The sequence below is a fragment of the Macadamia integrifolia genome, chromosome 5, assembly GCF_013358625.1.
Source record: "Macadamia integrifolia cultivar HAES 741 chromosome 5, SCU_Mint_v3, whole genome shotgun sequence".
NCBI classification, from domain to species: domain Eukaryota; kingdom Viridiplantae; phylum Streptophyta; class Magnoliopsida; order Proteales; family Proteaceae; genus Macadamia; species Macadamia integrifolia.
The window spans coordinates 7975018-7990728 of NC_056561.1; the positions used below are offsets into that span (position 1 = coordinate 7975018).

General features: G+C 38.5%; 1 protein-coding gene across 3 annotated transcripts; it reads right to left on the minus strand.

Moving 5' to 3' along the window:
- Positions 1 to 930: 930 nt before the first annotated feature.
- Positions 931 to 15439, minus strand: LOC122079072 (histidine kinase 4-like). Of its 3 annotated transcripts, none has more exons than XM_042645316.1 (12): positions 14886 to 15439; positions 13519 to 14019; positions 13156 to 13389; positions 12883 to 13052; positions 9517 to 9735; positions 9237 to 9423; positions 9087 to 9138; positions 8676 to 8905; positions 8307 to 8405; positions 7320 to 8041; positions 6372 to 6875; positions 931 to 1625 (listed from the first exon to the last, which is right to left on the minus strand). In XM_042645316.1, the coding sequence occupies exons 2-12, from the start codon at positions 13843 to 13845 to the stop codon at positions 1361 to 1363; spliced, it is 3009 nt and encodes a 1002-aa protein (XP_042501250.1). In that variant the 5' UTR covers positions 13846 to 14019; positions 14886 to 15439; the 3' UTR covers positions 931 to 1360. The 3 variants fall into 3 exon arrangements, with proteins under 3 accessions (XP_042501250.1, XP_042501249.1, XP_042501248.1); XM_042645315.1 differs by having other exon boundaries at positions 14631 to 15439; XM_042645314.1 differs by having other exon boundaries at positions 14627 to 15439.
- Between the last annotated feature and the right edge of the window lie 272 nt (positions 15440 to 15711).

The window sequence follows — 15711 nt, forward strand, 5'->3', positions numbered from 1 at the left end:
CTTTTCACACAGTTGTGTATAGACATGGGGAACATTAGATGGACAATGTTCTTTCCCCCAGTCAAAATAAGCAGCAAATTAAGGATAGGGGAAGAATCAAGTTTCATCATTGTCGTATGGTAATCTAATTGGTATCTCTTTATCTAGTTGTACCACTTGGCATCAAATGATAGAACTTTCTTTACTTTCTTAAATATGGATTTTTTTATAAAAATTTCAATATTTCAACTTCCATTTATAAAAATTATTGACTACATGATATGGAATTATTGATTGAGTGAGAAAATGCACCCAGCAATATTATTTAAATTAAAGAAAATTAAAATAAATAAATAAAAACTCCATTTTCTCTGCAAAAAAAGACATTCAGAAGTTCAAGATAGAAGTCATTTTCCCAAATTTTCTATTTCTATCTCAGAAAATAATTTCTACCCTATTAGACAGATGCAATTTCCTTTCGACTTTAAACAATTCCTGTAAAAGCTTTGCTGCTTAAACAAAAGGAGAGTCTGTGAGATGATCATTTTGGAACTAGGGTATAGAACTATAGACTTGTTTGGCCCTTCTCCAATGATAACCTGTGTACAAATGTGAAATTAACAATTTGATGGTCAAACAAGAAGAAAGTTCAATCTGTTTATGCTGCATACCTTAGCCACAGGGCTATAAGCCTGTTATGATTCAGTCACTGGAGATCATTCTGGAGCATATCATTCAGTTACTACCTTCAGGTACTCTGGGTAGAAAGCAATTGTGTTCTGTGGAGGATACAACTTGATTATCATCAACGGCAATTCTCTTCTGGATGTAGATCAGTTCTAGGAGTGCTCATAAAGCATCAATATAACAGATATCATGAGGGAAACAAAAACCTCTATTAAAAAAGAGGGGGTGTTATAAAAGTCAAGCTATGTCTTGGTGGGCTACTCAGAAGGAGAAATAGCTTGATTTCATATAGAAGAGTATCAAATATACACCTTTTATGGAACACAGGAAACCCACAGCATTACATGTCCCCCTTCCAAACACCCAAAAACAAGTAACTTGGCCCTCTCACCCACTAGAGATCTTTACATATAGAAGGGATGGAGGTACAATTGTAGTATACATATACCCAAGACAGTGGTGAAGTTAATGGAGTTGGTTATAAATAATTACCTGATCTATTGTACAAATCTAGCCAAAGAAATCCCCTCCCCTGACAGATAACAACTCTCACCATAATCAAATGATGCTAGCAATGCAATGCTAGAAAAAATGGGAAATGGTAGCATACTGTTTGAGGCAAGCGTCTTGCTTGGTTCTACAATCCCCAGTCTGCTGAGTTGGGTACACCTAATTCATGGTAAAGAGGATCTTGTCAGGAGTCTGCGATGGGCTTGGTTTCAAAGAACTTGGCCACTGCCTGATAGAGATTTTCCTCCTCAAAGGGCTTTGACACATAACCATCCATCCCACAATTCACACATTTCTCATATGTGGCATGAATTACATCAGCTGTCATGGCCAATATAGGCATGTGCAACTCCCTCTTGGTTGCTGAATCTTCAAAGCAGTTTCCTCCATTTTTCATCACCTCATTCGTTTTTCTCTCCATGAGCCTGATTAGGCGGGTTGCTTCAAACCTGCAGGTAGAGAACTTAAATTATCCTTCAAAAATAACCATTACAGGGAGAAAGCAGTATACAAAAATCTTCTTGCACAGATCTAATTATAGGCATGTTATGTGACAATTATATGCAAAGAAATATATGGGACAACATCATTGACAAGACACATATCCTTTCACAATAATTTAGATCTTTACAATAGTGATAAAACTCTAATCGTTGCTGGAGATTATCATTCACCACTGTGGTGTCTGCAACCGACTACCATTCTTCCATAGATAACAAAATTTTCCAGTCAACAGGTCGGAAGTGTCATTGATATTTTATCAAAAAGTGCATGAGAATTCCTCAGAGAAGTAAGATAGCACGGTCAAAGCGAGAGATGACTACAAACAAAATACACTACAACGAAAGAGTCCAGCAGGGGGAAGCCAGGTGGAGAAAAGAACTCGGGTTAGAACAATCACTTTTTCCATAGTTGTTGGAGTATGACAAAAGACCCAAAGGGGTACCTCAGTTGGCAAAAACCAACTCCTCGCGGTAAAGAGGTCAAGAGTTCAACTCTACTTGGGGGCCTATCTATCAAGAAAAAAGCATGACAAAACATGTTAACATTTTCAGACCACACTTGGAAACAGAATGGCATATAGACGGGTTTGTATTCCACACGAAGTTAAGGCACTATGAGCTAACAAGTGAGATACTTGCAGATAAATCAATATGAAAGTAACAGAACAGTGAAGGACATCCCAGAACTACGAAAGAAATAGATAATGAGGACAGATGTGCCACATTTTCAGAAATCAAATCCAGTAAACAAGCAAACTTGACCACCATTAACAAATGGCAGCATATAGATGGGTACTAACATTTCATTATCTTGATTAATAGCTAATTCCAACTCAAGAAGATTTGCAACAAAGAACTATACTTTTAACTTAATGAAATCTGAATTAACCTCACAGCAGGTTTCAGATTCTTCCCAAAGGCAGGATTGCAGAACATCAATAAAAGATCAAAATGGGGGAAAATTAATATCTTAAGATCCACAACTCTGGTCAGGCTCGTTTTCTGGTCAAGTGTGCCTTAAAGAAGTTGAATAAAACTCCATAATATGATAAGAATCTAACGGCCAGTCTCGGAGAAATCAAAAGAATACCAAATTAGAAAATTGGTGAAATTAGAAACTGAGATAATAAGTGCTGTAACAGCACTCAAGAAATAGCAAGTGAAAACCATATTAGAAACTCACAACAGATTTAGCAACCGAATTATATAGTAATCAGATTTTGTAACTTTCTGTAAATAGAAGTAAAGGGAGACAATAGTGCTGTAACAGCACTCAAGACCAGACGGTTGACTGCCTACAAACAGGGACAGGATAGACTAAACGAAGGCTGTATCTGCTGTATTGGCTGAGTATATATAGATATTTCTGGAGTATCTGAACTTGAAATTTGATTTTCAAATTCAAATGAGGAGATTTGGATGAGCTGGATGGTTATCTCCTTCGGATTTGGTGGGTCGGTTATCAGAAATCCAGGTCAAAACTAAGAGGAACAATGAAAACAGTTATGAATCAGAACAGCAGTTCAAAGGTTAAACAGATTAATAATTTGAATGCACAAGATGGAGAACTAATCAAAATATGACCTTAGGTGAAGGAAGAAAAAGAAGATACAGAAAACAAGGGATATGAACAGGTCTCCCACCTACAATTCGACCAGCATCTCACCAGTCTACTTGGCCTCCCACCAAGGTTGCTATTGCATCTCACAAGAGCAAACTGCATCTCAGAGAATATCACAGCGAAGAGCTATAGTTTTTGTCAAAAATCACTGATAGTGGATAAGATACCCTACTCTTCTTTTTCTTCTTCTCTTTCTCATTTTTTTTTTTTTTTTTTTTTTTTTTTTTTGGGGAGGTGGGGGTGGGTGTGGGTTGGCGGGGGTGGTGTATGGTAGGGAGAATCGCTTACAACTTAAGTCTCTTCAAGAAGCTTTTCTAGAACTTTACAAAATAGAAACTAACTACTTAATCCCATATAAGACTTAAATCCCTAATATTTGGGCTTATAGAATCCGCCCATCACAATAGTAAACCCAAAAATATTAAGCTGGCCTATATAACCCATTGGACACTCAAAAGTAAAAAAATTTAGCAGTTCACTGTGTGGAAAAATTTCAGTACGAAATGGTTTGGGTATAATTTATTCTGATGTCAAATATTTAACTAAAGATCGGTAAAATAAATAAATACAGGAACTAAGAAGTTTGTCTGCGTATTGCTAGCTTATAATATGTAGTGAAAAATAAATAAATAAATAAAGACAAAATTACCAGTATATTTTAGATGCAACTATATGCATAATTGTATTACCACACAATATGAACATACATGCCCAATAATTAATATATATATATATATATATATATATGTATAAACGAATATATTCCCTCACTCATATTAAAATCTTTATATTTTATGAACTCAACATATTTCCCAAACCAAGCATGCTTTTCAGTTAGTCCACGCTTTTACATTTTTTCTTTTGAAAATACATAAGCTTTGCATACAATAAATGAAAAATACCAGCATTCTTGTAGTTATGAAACTTTAAAACTTGATTTTAGCCACTTCCTGTGCTTGTTTCAGGCTGAAAGTTACCAATGAGATGGGTGTGGGGTCCTTAAACACATCATGCCCATCCAACTCTGCCACATGGCATTTCCTACATCCATCAATCCAATTATCAGAATGCCAAATCATCATGTCCATGTGGCAAAATGGTAGCTAGTGTGTAGCCATGTCCCGGAATTTTGAAACAGCAAGAAATTGGAAATATATCATGGCCTAGTTGCTTATCACAACAGGAATAGCATGAAAGCCTGATGCATGTTATTGCTGTGTAAGGAAATACTACCAGCAAGATGCATGACTTCTAATTCCAGAAATGGAAGCTATTTGCTTAAAAGTGGTGAAATTTTTCCTATCATATATTTTAGTAGATAATAACATCCATGTAACAGAAATTTCACACTTGAATTTTGTAGTATCCTAACAATCAGAAGCAATCTTTATTATCTGTGGGCAGTAGTACTTTCTGTCTGGCTAAGGCAATGATAAGTGAAGGAATGCTTAAATCACCTATCACTTTTTAAAGATGGATTTTTTTTATTAAACAATGCAGAAGAAATGAAAAAGAGAGAAAAGGAATAAATATTGCATGAAGTATGTCTGTAGGAGTAGCAACAAGTCCATCCCCATAAAGTCTAGTGTTATTGCCCGCACAATCAACACCTTGTATGTAAAGCTTCTGGATTAAACTTGGATAAACTTTACTGGGGCAAACATGACCAAATCCTGGAAGTCTTTACATTGGCAAGCTCAGCAACTCCAATATTCACAACATCCTCATTGCTTGGAGCCTCAATGTTGGGGGGCAAGACAGTGTAATCAACAGATAGGCTTACGAGCACGGAGCACCCATAATTTGAAAACTGGAGCAGATAGGGAAATTTGAACTCTGATCGACTGGAACTGGACACTTCTCAGTTTGGTCCAGAGACTCCAGACATCGAAATGCCTAGGGCTAACAACTGAATCAAACGGGCAGTTCAGATGGTTTTTCCATGAGCTGAGAAAAATCTCCAGATCCCATTTGAAATTTTTTTTTCTTCAGAATTTTGTCTCTAGTGTTTTATGAGTTTTTCAAGACCACAGTTGACCAGATTGAATCGCAATCAGATTCTTTTCAGTTTGATGCCCAGTCCAGTTTTAAAAACCATCACCATAGCTGGAGAGTTGAACTCAATAGTCAACAGGTGTTTTCTGGAGGATTAGTTTGTTCACCAAGTGCTCAACAACTGCTTCCCCAGACTCGTGCAAATATCCTTTCATGTTCAAGCAGATCAAAACAGTGTATATCACAGCCCTGCAGCAGCATTGCTTATTGTAAGAGTTCAAGATCCTGATCCCAACTGTGATGGCACTACCTGCTCCTTAACCTCACATACAGCTCCGCCACTATCTTCCCTACCATCTGGTAGGGCACAATAGCCCTCCCATGCTCCAGAGTCCCCAAATATTCTGCTGCCTCAAAGTTATGACAGCTGTCTTGGCATCACCACAGAACTCCTCAGATTTGGGCAGCACCCACATCACTGGTTTCCTAAAACAAGATTCTCTACTAATCCATCTTCTATTACTTTCAGATTTCAAGTATGCCAACTTCTGCAGCTTGTTAGGGCTTGGGCCAGTGACCTAAACCCAATAAATCAAGTTCACTTCAGCTCTCAAGAATGCAAGGAGGTCTACACTCTATTGCCTAACATGGTCAGCACTAGGAGGCAAATCAAGGGTGGAACCTCGCCACCTTGGAAGGAGTTTGTTCTCTGTTGCACAATAATGGCTGGCACCAGCTATAATGTTGCAAACATGAGGATAAATAAAATGTTTCCGTCGAAGGGTTTCGTCAACTTTTTAAAAAATTTGGCCTGTGATGTTTATTCTCCATTTTTTTGTCTAATTTCTACTAATCCCTCAAATTCCTTCAGTTTTCCTGAAAATAAAGCAGATGGGGGTGGGAGGAACCAAGTGGAACAGCAATCATAGTCACTTTAAGCACTTCAATGCAGTGCAAAAATGGAGCTGTTAAACAGACCAAAAACAATTCTCGGTAAGATGCATCATATTTTAAAATTAATCTCAAGAGTTGCATTTTGAAATCAATCTTGAGAGAGTTCTATTCAACATACATACCCATCCATTTCTGGCATCTGAATGTCCATGAAGCAAGCATCAAATTTGTGCGGCACTGTAAGCAGGTTAAGAGCAGCTTTTCCGCTTTCAGCACACTCCACCTTAGCCCCAAACTTCTCAAGTGCACCAGCAGCAACTCTGCGATTCACCCTGTTGTCATCAACCACCAATATATTCTTCCCCTGTAGCAATTTACGAAGGAAAGTAGATTCATTGGACATTTCTTTCCCTTTTCGCTTCTTGTTGCCCACCCCCAGTACCTGCTGAAGGCATGCTGCTATCATACTTGCTCTCAAAGGTTTCATGATGACAGTATCAGCAAAACCTGCAGCCTTTGCTTTATCAAATTCAGCAGCACTAATAGATGTGGCGAGAAGCATCATCTTAGGAAAATCAACCATGCGGCCATTCTGTATGTCCATTAAACATACAGGCATGCCAGCATCCCCACCAGAAATCCAGGAATCCTTTTCAACCAGAATCATGTCCAGAAGCTTATCATCTCTGAAATGTAAATAAAGTAATTCAACTAAGCACCAGATTAAAATTATCTTCACTTATGTAAAGAGAAAACAAAAACTTCGAGAACAACAAATGCAATGGGAAAAGATAAAATGGAGAGAAGCGGAATTGTTAATTGTTGTTTATTTGCAGTTTGCAGTCCTAGTTGGTTAAACTGCTAGATGAATTCAATTTTTGGACCAGAAAAGGCATTTATGGATATGTCTAACTCAAACTGACCACAATCAAGTGTATGACTTTGGAGAAGATAAGTATGCACACTCATTGAATAACAAGGATACTTAGTCTGGTCTTGCGCATGTTGCATTGGGATGAATGGCATAAGTGGTAAGCCAGTGGCTAAATGATTGTATAGACGATCAATTGAAATTTCAAAACACAAAATAAAAAAGAGTCGAACCTGAGTCAGCAAGAAGAAAAGCTTACCCAGATCTTGAATAACCATTTGATCGAGGTACTGGACCAACCACCTTCTCAATACTACTAGCAACTTCTACCAGGATACCAAGTCTCTCTAGATGGTACTTCGTTACAGCTGCTCTGACTGGTTTTCCATCAACTATAATTGCTTTCATCCCTCTGAAACCAATAGGCAGAGCCTCAGAAAGAGACCTTTGCAGATCAGTACTTGCATTCTTCTCACATCTTCTCAGGACAGCAGTGAATATGAATGTGCTTCCAATGTGGGGCCGGCTGATAAAATGTATCTTCCCACCCATCAGCTCAACCAGACACTTACTGATGCTCAAGCCAATTCCAGTTCCACCATAGTTCCGCGAGGTTGAACTGTCTGCCTGCATAAAGGGCAAGAAAACCCGACCTTGTGCGAGTAGTGGGATCCCAATCCCTGTGTCCTCAACAGATACAACCAAAGTCACGTTCTCAGAAGCATCATCAGTGGCCATCCAGTTATCTAAAGGATCAGAGCACACCTCCTCGCCTCCAATAAGAAGCTTAAAACTTTCCCAGTTGTTCCGACCATCAGCTGCTTCACAACCACTCAAGGTATTGAACTGACCGCCGCCACATGGAATAAATTCCACTCCATCTGATCCTCTCTTAGACCATGCTTCAGTTTTTTCATCAATTACAGAATTTGTATGTCCAGCTAGATGTACTTGTACAAATATGTGACCGCTCTCCGTAAACTATCAATACAATAGTACATAGATATGCACAAAGTGTTAAATACATAAATAAATTGATGATAAATTAGCTTACCGGCTCTAGATTATTTAAGCACATGCACAGCACAGCCATTGTAATAACTAAAAAAGGTAGAGGTCTTTCTTATTAAAAAATGCATTTATAACCTGAAAGACCAAGACCTTGGATTTACATTTATAAAAGAAGTATACAATACAAATAACCAAAGTTGATAGTGTCTCGTCAACACTTTGATAAACAACTTACTTTAACCGAGTTGCCAACTAAATTTGTAATTATCTGCCGGATTCTCCCTGGGTCACCGACAAGGATTTCAGGAATTTTATCAGAGACAAGCACGGCAAGCTTCAATTCCCCGAAATTGATAATGCGACACAAAAAAGGAATGTCAGAGAATATACAAATGCACAGAATAGAGGATACAAGCCATGGATATCAGAAATTCTGACATTGAAAAGAAACATGCCAAACTATCACATGGCCAAAGTAAAATGTAAAATGCAACCTGAAATAAGCAGTTTTGAGGCCCCATATGTGAATGCAGACTGATCATTCCAAGCCTCACAACTAAAAGATGCATGCATATTAAAAAATTGCAGCATGAGATGGGCTAACCTCAATTCCCTTGCGCCTAGTCTTCACAGAAAATAAGGAGATAACTTCATCTAGTATGGATCGAAGGTTGAAGGGTATAGCCTCTAACTCTAACTTTCCAGCTTCAATTTTTGCTCGATCAAGCACTTCATTTATTAGTGTTATCAGTGCTTTCCCACAGGCTTGAGCAGTTTGAGCGTATTCCCTTTGGGATGAATCTAGATTTGTATCTAGAAGTAGACCAAGCATTCCTGCAACCAGAAGAACAATAAACACCTTCCTGGGTAAAAGACCATGAAATTGTTCAATCCCCAGACATAGAAAACAACCTCACCCACTAAACACAGACAACTAAATTAAGGAACATCCTACTTAACTGAATCAAAACATGAAAAAATTGATTCAATACTTTATTGAGGTTCTTCAACATACCAAGGACACCATTCATGGGTGTTCTGATCTCATGAGAAACAGTTGCTAGAAACTGCATTAAGATTACATCCAAGACTCAGACCAAGATGAATGAATTAGAGATAAAGATCAAAATATGCTTCAGATGGGCTTTAGATGGGACATTGGGACCTGAGATTTGGCAACATCAGCAGCTTCCGCTTGGGCTTTCAGTTTTATCATTTTAAGGAAGTCGTCCTCAACTTTCACAATGCGCACTGCTGCTCCATAGAAGATATATCCTAACAATACGCCAATCACAAAGCTAAACAATGAGGTTGCAATAGCTGTCCATGAAGGGGGGCGCTTCTGCAGGTATCTGCTTAAGATCACAAATAATTAGTATCAAAAGCATTGTTGCCATTACAAGTGGGCATGACTGTGTAGCAGAGATCAAACTGAGTGCACTCACCTACATCTCATCATGTGCTTCCTGAATGGATCCCCAAAATCAAGCATGCTGATATGCCAGAGGGACATGTCACCAACAGGATGTTGAGGTCCATACATGATGAGGGGATCAGAAGAGTTAGTGACATCATATACGTTTACTACAATTGCCTCCTTCCCAGCAAGTTGCCCGAGCAAATTCTCCACAAGAGATTCAACATCAAAGGATCCACCTACATAGCTGCCATTTATTGGTACACATCAGTACCACAAATATCAACTGGAACTATTACATGAACTTGAAACCAGTGGAGCAATTATGCACTCATATTTGTGCTTCCAACCTGGATACTTGAACAATCAAATAAAAATTTTGAATACTAAAAACAGTTATCTGGGAACAGTTGTAGATCTACCTGAATGGTTTAAATCTCAGCTTCGCAATCATAATGATATCACAATGAACCACACTACCCACACTTCTTCACAAAATATCATCAATACTAAATGTACCATAGTACAACTGACAAAGCCTAGCGTAGAATCACAAGCGTGAAAATGGTCCTTGTCTATGATACACAGGGCATGACCCCAATGGGAGTCAGCATGCAAGATAAAAACCTGGAAAGGCAGAGAGTGAGAGAGAGAGTACTGTCTGGCTGTGCATGTATGGATGTGTCCATGTCAACACATTGTGTGGGTTCATGTCTGACAATGGCATTATTCTGACAGTGCTTTTGTATTTCCAGATCTAAATCTAATCAAGGGAAACGGATGCTTGGTGCATCAGGTTGACAATGGCAAAATAGGATTCAAATAGCTTACCCATTTAGTTGCAATAAGGCTTGGTTAAGTTATTTTTAACACCACGTCAGCAGCCATCCATGTTTCACACATCTCACTCATTTCCGATTTGAGGACATTTTTGGCTTCAATAGTGACAAGCAATTCCAACAACATGCTTTGTGCAGATTATTGGGTTTGAGGCCATTAAATTAACATCAAATGATCGAATACCAAAACTGAGTTGAAAACATGGTAGAATTTGAATTGCTGCAAATGAGAAATAATTTCAATATTACAAATGTCTCTGATATAGACAAGCCATACTCCAAACAGTATAGCTGCAAGAAAAAGAAGAACCAGGCCCTTCAATAGGCCACCGGTTCTTCAACCGAACCTCTTTTGGTTTAGGCCAGACCAGCGTTGGTCTGGGTGTTACTGGTTCACTAAAAACCAGAATAAGTGGAGTCTAGTTTTGGTAGTTTATACTTTGTTATCTAATGGTTCACTACATGTAATCAGTTTCTATTTTGATTATTTTGTAGTAATAGGATAGTTACTACCTAAGTTGTCTTATTTTATTCATATTCTATTTATGTTCGATCCCTTTCTTAGAAGCAAGATTGCTCTCTGTATTATGTAAGGCCCTTAAGAGACCACCCCCACAATTTATTGAATGAAATTTGCTTTGGCTTTGTACCCTAATTTTTGTGAGAGCCACTGAAGTGGTGAGATGCCATAGTGGTTTGTGAGAGACTGACCAAGGCCACAGGTGAGAGGCCTTGGACATATCCCCCTATATTCTTCCCTCTTCTCTTTTCCTTCTTCTTCCCTTTGCTTCTATTTTATTGCTCCTGCAACCTTGTTCTGTGAAATGTTTGATACTTATCACAGCTTACTTTCTGTTCATGAAGTTAAAAGTGTTGATATTAGCAAGCTAATACAGGATGAAGACACTGTTGCAGCTTCTCTGATCTGCGGCACTTATTCTGTGGTGTTATATTACAGCAGATCTTTATTCCTCAACAACTTATATTCTGGCCATCAGAATAAAGTCATAAACTATTGTTTTGAGGGTGTAGTCCTCCCTTTGAGACTTTCCATTGACCTGAACATCAGCCTCCTTTAACGGTTAGATCTTCTCAAGTCCGCAAGTTTCCAAATCAGTCTAAGTTTCTATTTTCTAATTGCAGACCTATGGTGATATCTCCAATGTTAGTGCCCTACCATCGACCTCAATTTCAGTCACATCCAATGGCTGGATCTGCTACAGGTAGTAAGTTACTAGTTTCAGTCCAATCATCATATCTCTTAATCTAGCAATCAACTTGCTGTGATATTTGGATGTCTATCTCCTTTGACGAAGCCCTATGATCAACTTAGGTATCGATCTGCCCAATGGATTGTTTGTTTTCGGTTGTCACTATATATCTGTTTAATACTTCCCATTTTTGGTCTACCCGTTACAGCTATCGACGGATCATCACCAAATTTATGGTAATATTCTTCATCTAACTACCCCTTTGACCAGAATTTGGGCTTGATCTGAGCCCTGGTCCCTTGCCTACAGTTTCACCCTTGTTGCTGTAATTTCTTCTTCAGTCCTATTTATGGGTTGGGATATTTTGTTTAGTGAATTTAAACTCATTAGTCTCCTTTTAAAGACTTGGATGGGATGATAACTTATTTGTTCTCATCTAAATTCAAAATATGTCAATAAATCGAATTTATCCATCATTTACATCATGACTTGCCATGTTGATTACCATTATTTCCTTGTTCTTCATTCTGATTGCTGTTCAATGGCAGTTAGTCGATAATAATGGATGAAAGCAGCATTTCCAATTTTTACAACTTTAAATCCTAATTCTGCACACAAGTATTTCATTGAATGATACCTGTTGAAAGGAATTGGTAATCAGTTAATTAGTTTATGCATGCCTTATGAGCAACCATAAAAAAATAGTGTGGCTGCACAAACACTTAGCAGAACTACTGAGAAAGAGACTTCAAAGGACGGAGACCATGCATATATAGACATATCAGTAGATTGACTAAGATTGCAGCTTCTGTATGCCGTGTTTGGTTGTCGGGGCTGGGGTGGGAGGACAAGGTGAGAGGAAGTCAGATATTGCCAATGAACGGAGGAACCAAAGGTGTTTGACTTTGATCCACGAGCCTTCCCTGAAATGGACTTTTACTTCGCAACTCACCCACTCCAAAATGGATCGGATTTTTGAGATTTTCCCAGTGTAGTGAACAGTGTCTCCTTGTACCCTTCACTTGAAACATGTAGCCTAAACACTTTTCCATCTCCCATAATTTTCCCAGGCCAACCAAATAATCACATGCATATGGTTTTCAGATTCTTCTCAGACAAGCTCTAGCAGTGAACTTGACATTGTACAAGGTCATTTCAGCTCTAAATTTTCATTGTCAGTTAGTTTACCTTTCTCGTTGGCAAATATAACGCCATCATGAACTCTTGTCTCATTATTTGACTACATAAAATTTATGACCGAACTTTAAAACAGAACCCAAAAGTTCAAGACAAACTTCAGAATAAAAAAGATATTGCACAAGAATGGAAAGCTTCAATACTTACCCAGCAGTTGCTACAATGCGTTCTTCAACAGTTGCATCAGAAAGAACATTGGCACGGTACACAGGGAAGGTCAAGACAACACCCAGATGATGAGAATCCAGAAGCTGAAAAGGGCTTGTAAGAACAGCTTTCCCCGTTGCTCTAGCCCTCAAAATGTTTTCTCTGTCCTCCTATATTATCAATTAGAAGTAAACAAATTGGTCAGTGAATCACAAAACAGCCTTGGGATGCAACACCGAAGATGAAATTGATAACTGGAGTAACAAAATCTACCTCTCCAGACATCATATCAATGGATTCAAGGTAGGAAACAGTTTCCTGTGTGAATATCACAGGGGCATATTCCTCGCGCATTGGCGATGGCCCCCTTTCCATCGTCTTAATTGTCCAGCACTGCTGTTTCTCAAATTCCTCCCTCTCTGAATGCATAACTCTTTGTGCATATGCTACCCCATTCAGCAATGGCCGCTCAAAAGCTGTCCCACCAGTGTATCTAGAAAAAGTCTCCTGCATTCAAAACCAAAACCCAGATTATAAAGGAATAATGAAGAAAGAAAAGAGGAAAACAGTCCAGACTGGTAACGAAAAGGTTCAGTAACCATGAAAGACAAAAACAGATGAGAAGACGAAGAAAACCTTATCAATGGCAGAAGGGTTTTTGTAGTAATGGAATGTGGAGACCAGAATCGCAAGAGCATGCACATGATTGACGCTAACATTGAATTGATCCTGAAGCATCCTGGCCCGCTGATCACACATAGTTACCAGAACCTCCTCCCTTCTCGCTAGAGCGTTAAGGTCCAAATAGGTGTAGATAATACGATAGCAGATAATACCTAGCAAACACACCCATAACAAGAGGAGCTTCGGATGCCATGTTCTGTGAGCCTGAATCCAGTCCTTTGGCCTCTGCTCGTTCAACTTGACTGCCACCGTGTGGTGGCTCTCATCTTTGTGACCCATTAACAAACAAAATCCACTGCTTCCACTTGCTGTACTGTTCTTTCTTCCTCTTTTTCTCCTTCTCCCCACTTCATCTCTCAGCTAAAAGAGCCTAAAAAAACCCCACTACCCAAAACCTAAAGCTTTCCTCCAGGAGTGCTGCAGGATTTGAAAAGCCTATTTAATTTTTTTCCCCTGCAATAGAAAGAAAACCAAGAGTATTACTAAACATAGCTATACTACACAACACTATCATTGTAACATTGTTGTGTACTTCAAGCATGGAAGTTAACCAGAAATCAGAACTTATGCCAGCAGTAATAAGAAACCCATGAGATTTGAAGTTTTGAACACCTCTCTCTCTCCCTCTATGTGTGCGTGCATTTTTCTCTATGAGAGAGAGCTTCTACACAAGACTAAATTCTTCTCTCAAAAGAAGGATAGTAACAAATCTCAGAGAAGAAATAACAGACGATGGGTTCTTTTCCCTTCTCCTCCTCTCTCTTTGGTTTCTGGGTTTCAAGGGATTAAAAAAAAAAACAGATATCCAATCTTGTCCTCTTCTAGGGTGAGGTTTAGTTGAGACATCTGGACAAAGAAAAGCACGTTCACTGTGTCTCTTCAATTTAAAAACAGAAATACAAAACAGAGATTGACCCAGATCGATTTGTTTAAGCTCGAATACCAGCGAAGCAAAGAGAGAGATTGACAGACACAGAGGAACACAATGAGTTAGAGAGAATGAAAGACAGTGTGAACGGGAGTAAGGTATATGTGCGTGTGGGTCTTTGTATGTACATACCTACCTGTTTTGAGGTGCATTGTGTGGTGATTGTTCGTCTGTATCACGCAAAATCTTGAACAAATCCCACTCTATTTTAATGGAGATATTTGCTTTTTAAAACACTTCTCCAAATCAACTGAATAAATTTCTGGATATCTGTAGATATGCTACTATCCCCAAAAACCAGAAATCCCTCCTTCCTTTTACCCTTTTCTATATTCTAATCTTCTCCATAAATAATCTATGCCCATTATCACACACTCTGTTTCTGCTTTACCTTTTTCCCTCCAAATTCTTCTATGTTTTCAATCTCTTCTTTCTTTACTTTCTCCCTGCTTTTCTCTACTTTTTCACCCAGAGCTCAAGCTTTGGATCCATCAAACCCACACACACCCCAAAGTTACAAGAAGAACAAATCCTCCTCCTTCCCTTAACAGCGGTTAGATCAGCTACTTAATAAGCTCTACACTCTCAACTTCCTTTCTTTCTTCCTTCACGCTCAAATATTGCAGCTTCCATCTCAAGATCCCAATCAAAACTTGTAAACCAGTTCAGACCTCAAGACTCACCTTGATGATACACCCTTTATAGAACCTGCAAATCACACCAACTTAATTGACTTATCTGAACTACCTGGTAATCTTCATAATCAAAAGAATAAGAGAAAGACCACAATTAATGACTGGCGAAATGCAGAGCTCTCTTACTCTCTCTCTCTCTCTCTCTTCCTCTGCTTTTAATGGCAGAGTAGTAAGAGATGGAGGAAATGGTGTTTTTGACTAACAGTGGAAACAGTGATTTGTTATCTCTGCGCGAGCTGCGAGGTCGCACAAAACTATAATGCTTTTTGAAAAGGAAATTAAAAAATTCGCTATCAGAGATCTCTTAGAAAACGACTTTCGACAAGCTGCAGATCTCATTCTGATATTACCTAAAGCCCCTTATTCGTCCTTTGAAATTGCATATATGCCCTCCTTTTTCAAGAAAAAGAGTGAAAAATCTACAACATTTCTAAATATTGGGTTTTGATTTACCAAATTACCCACCGATTGTTTATCCAAAATACTCAAAACAAAAATTGGCCTTACAAAATTACTTAAAAT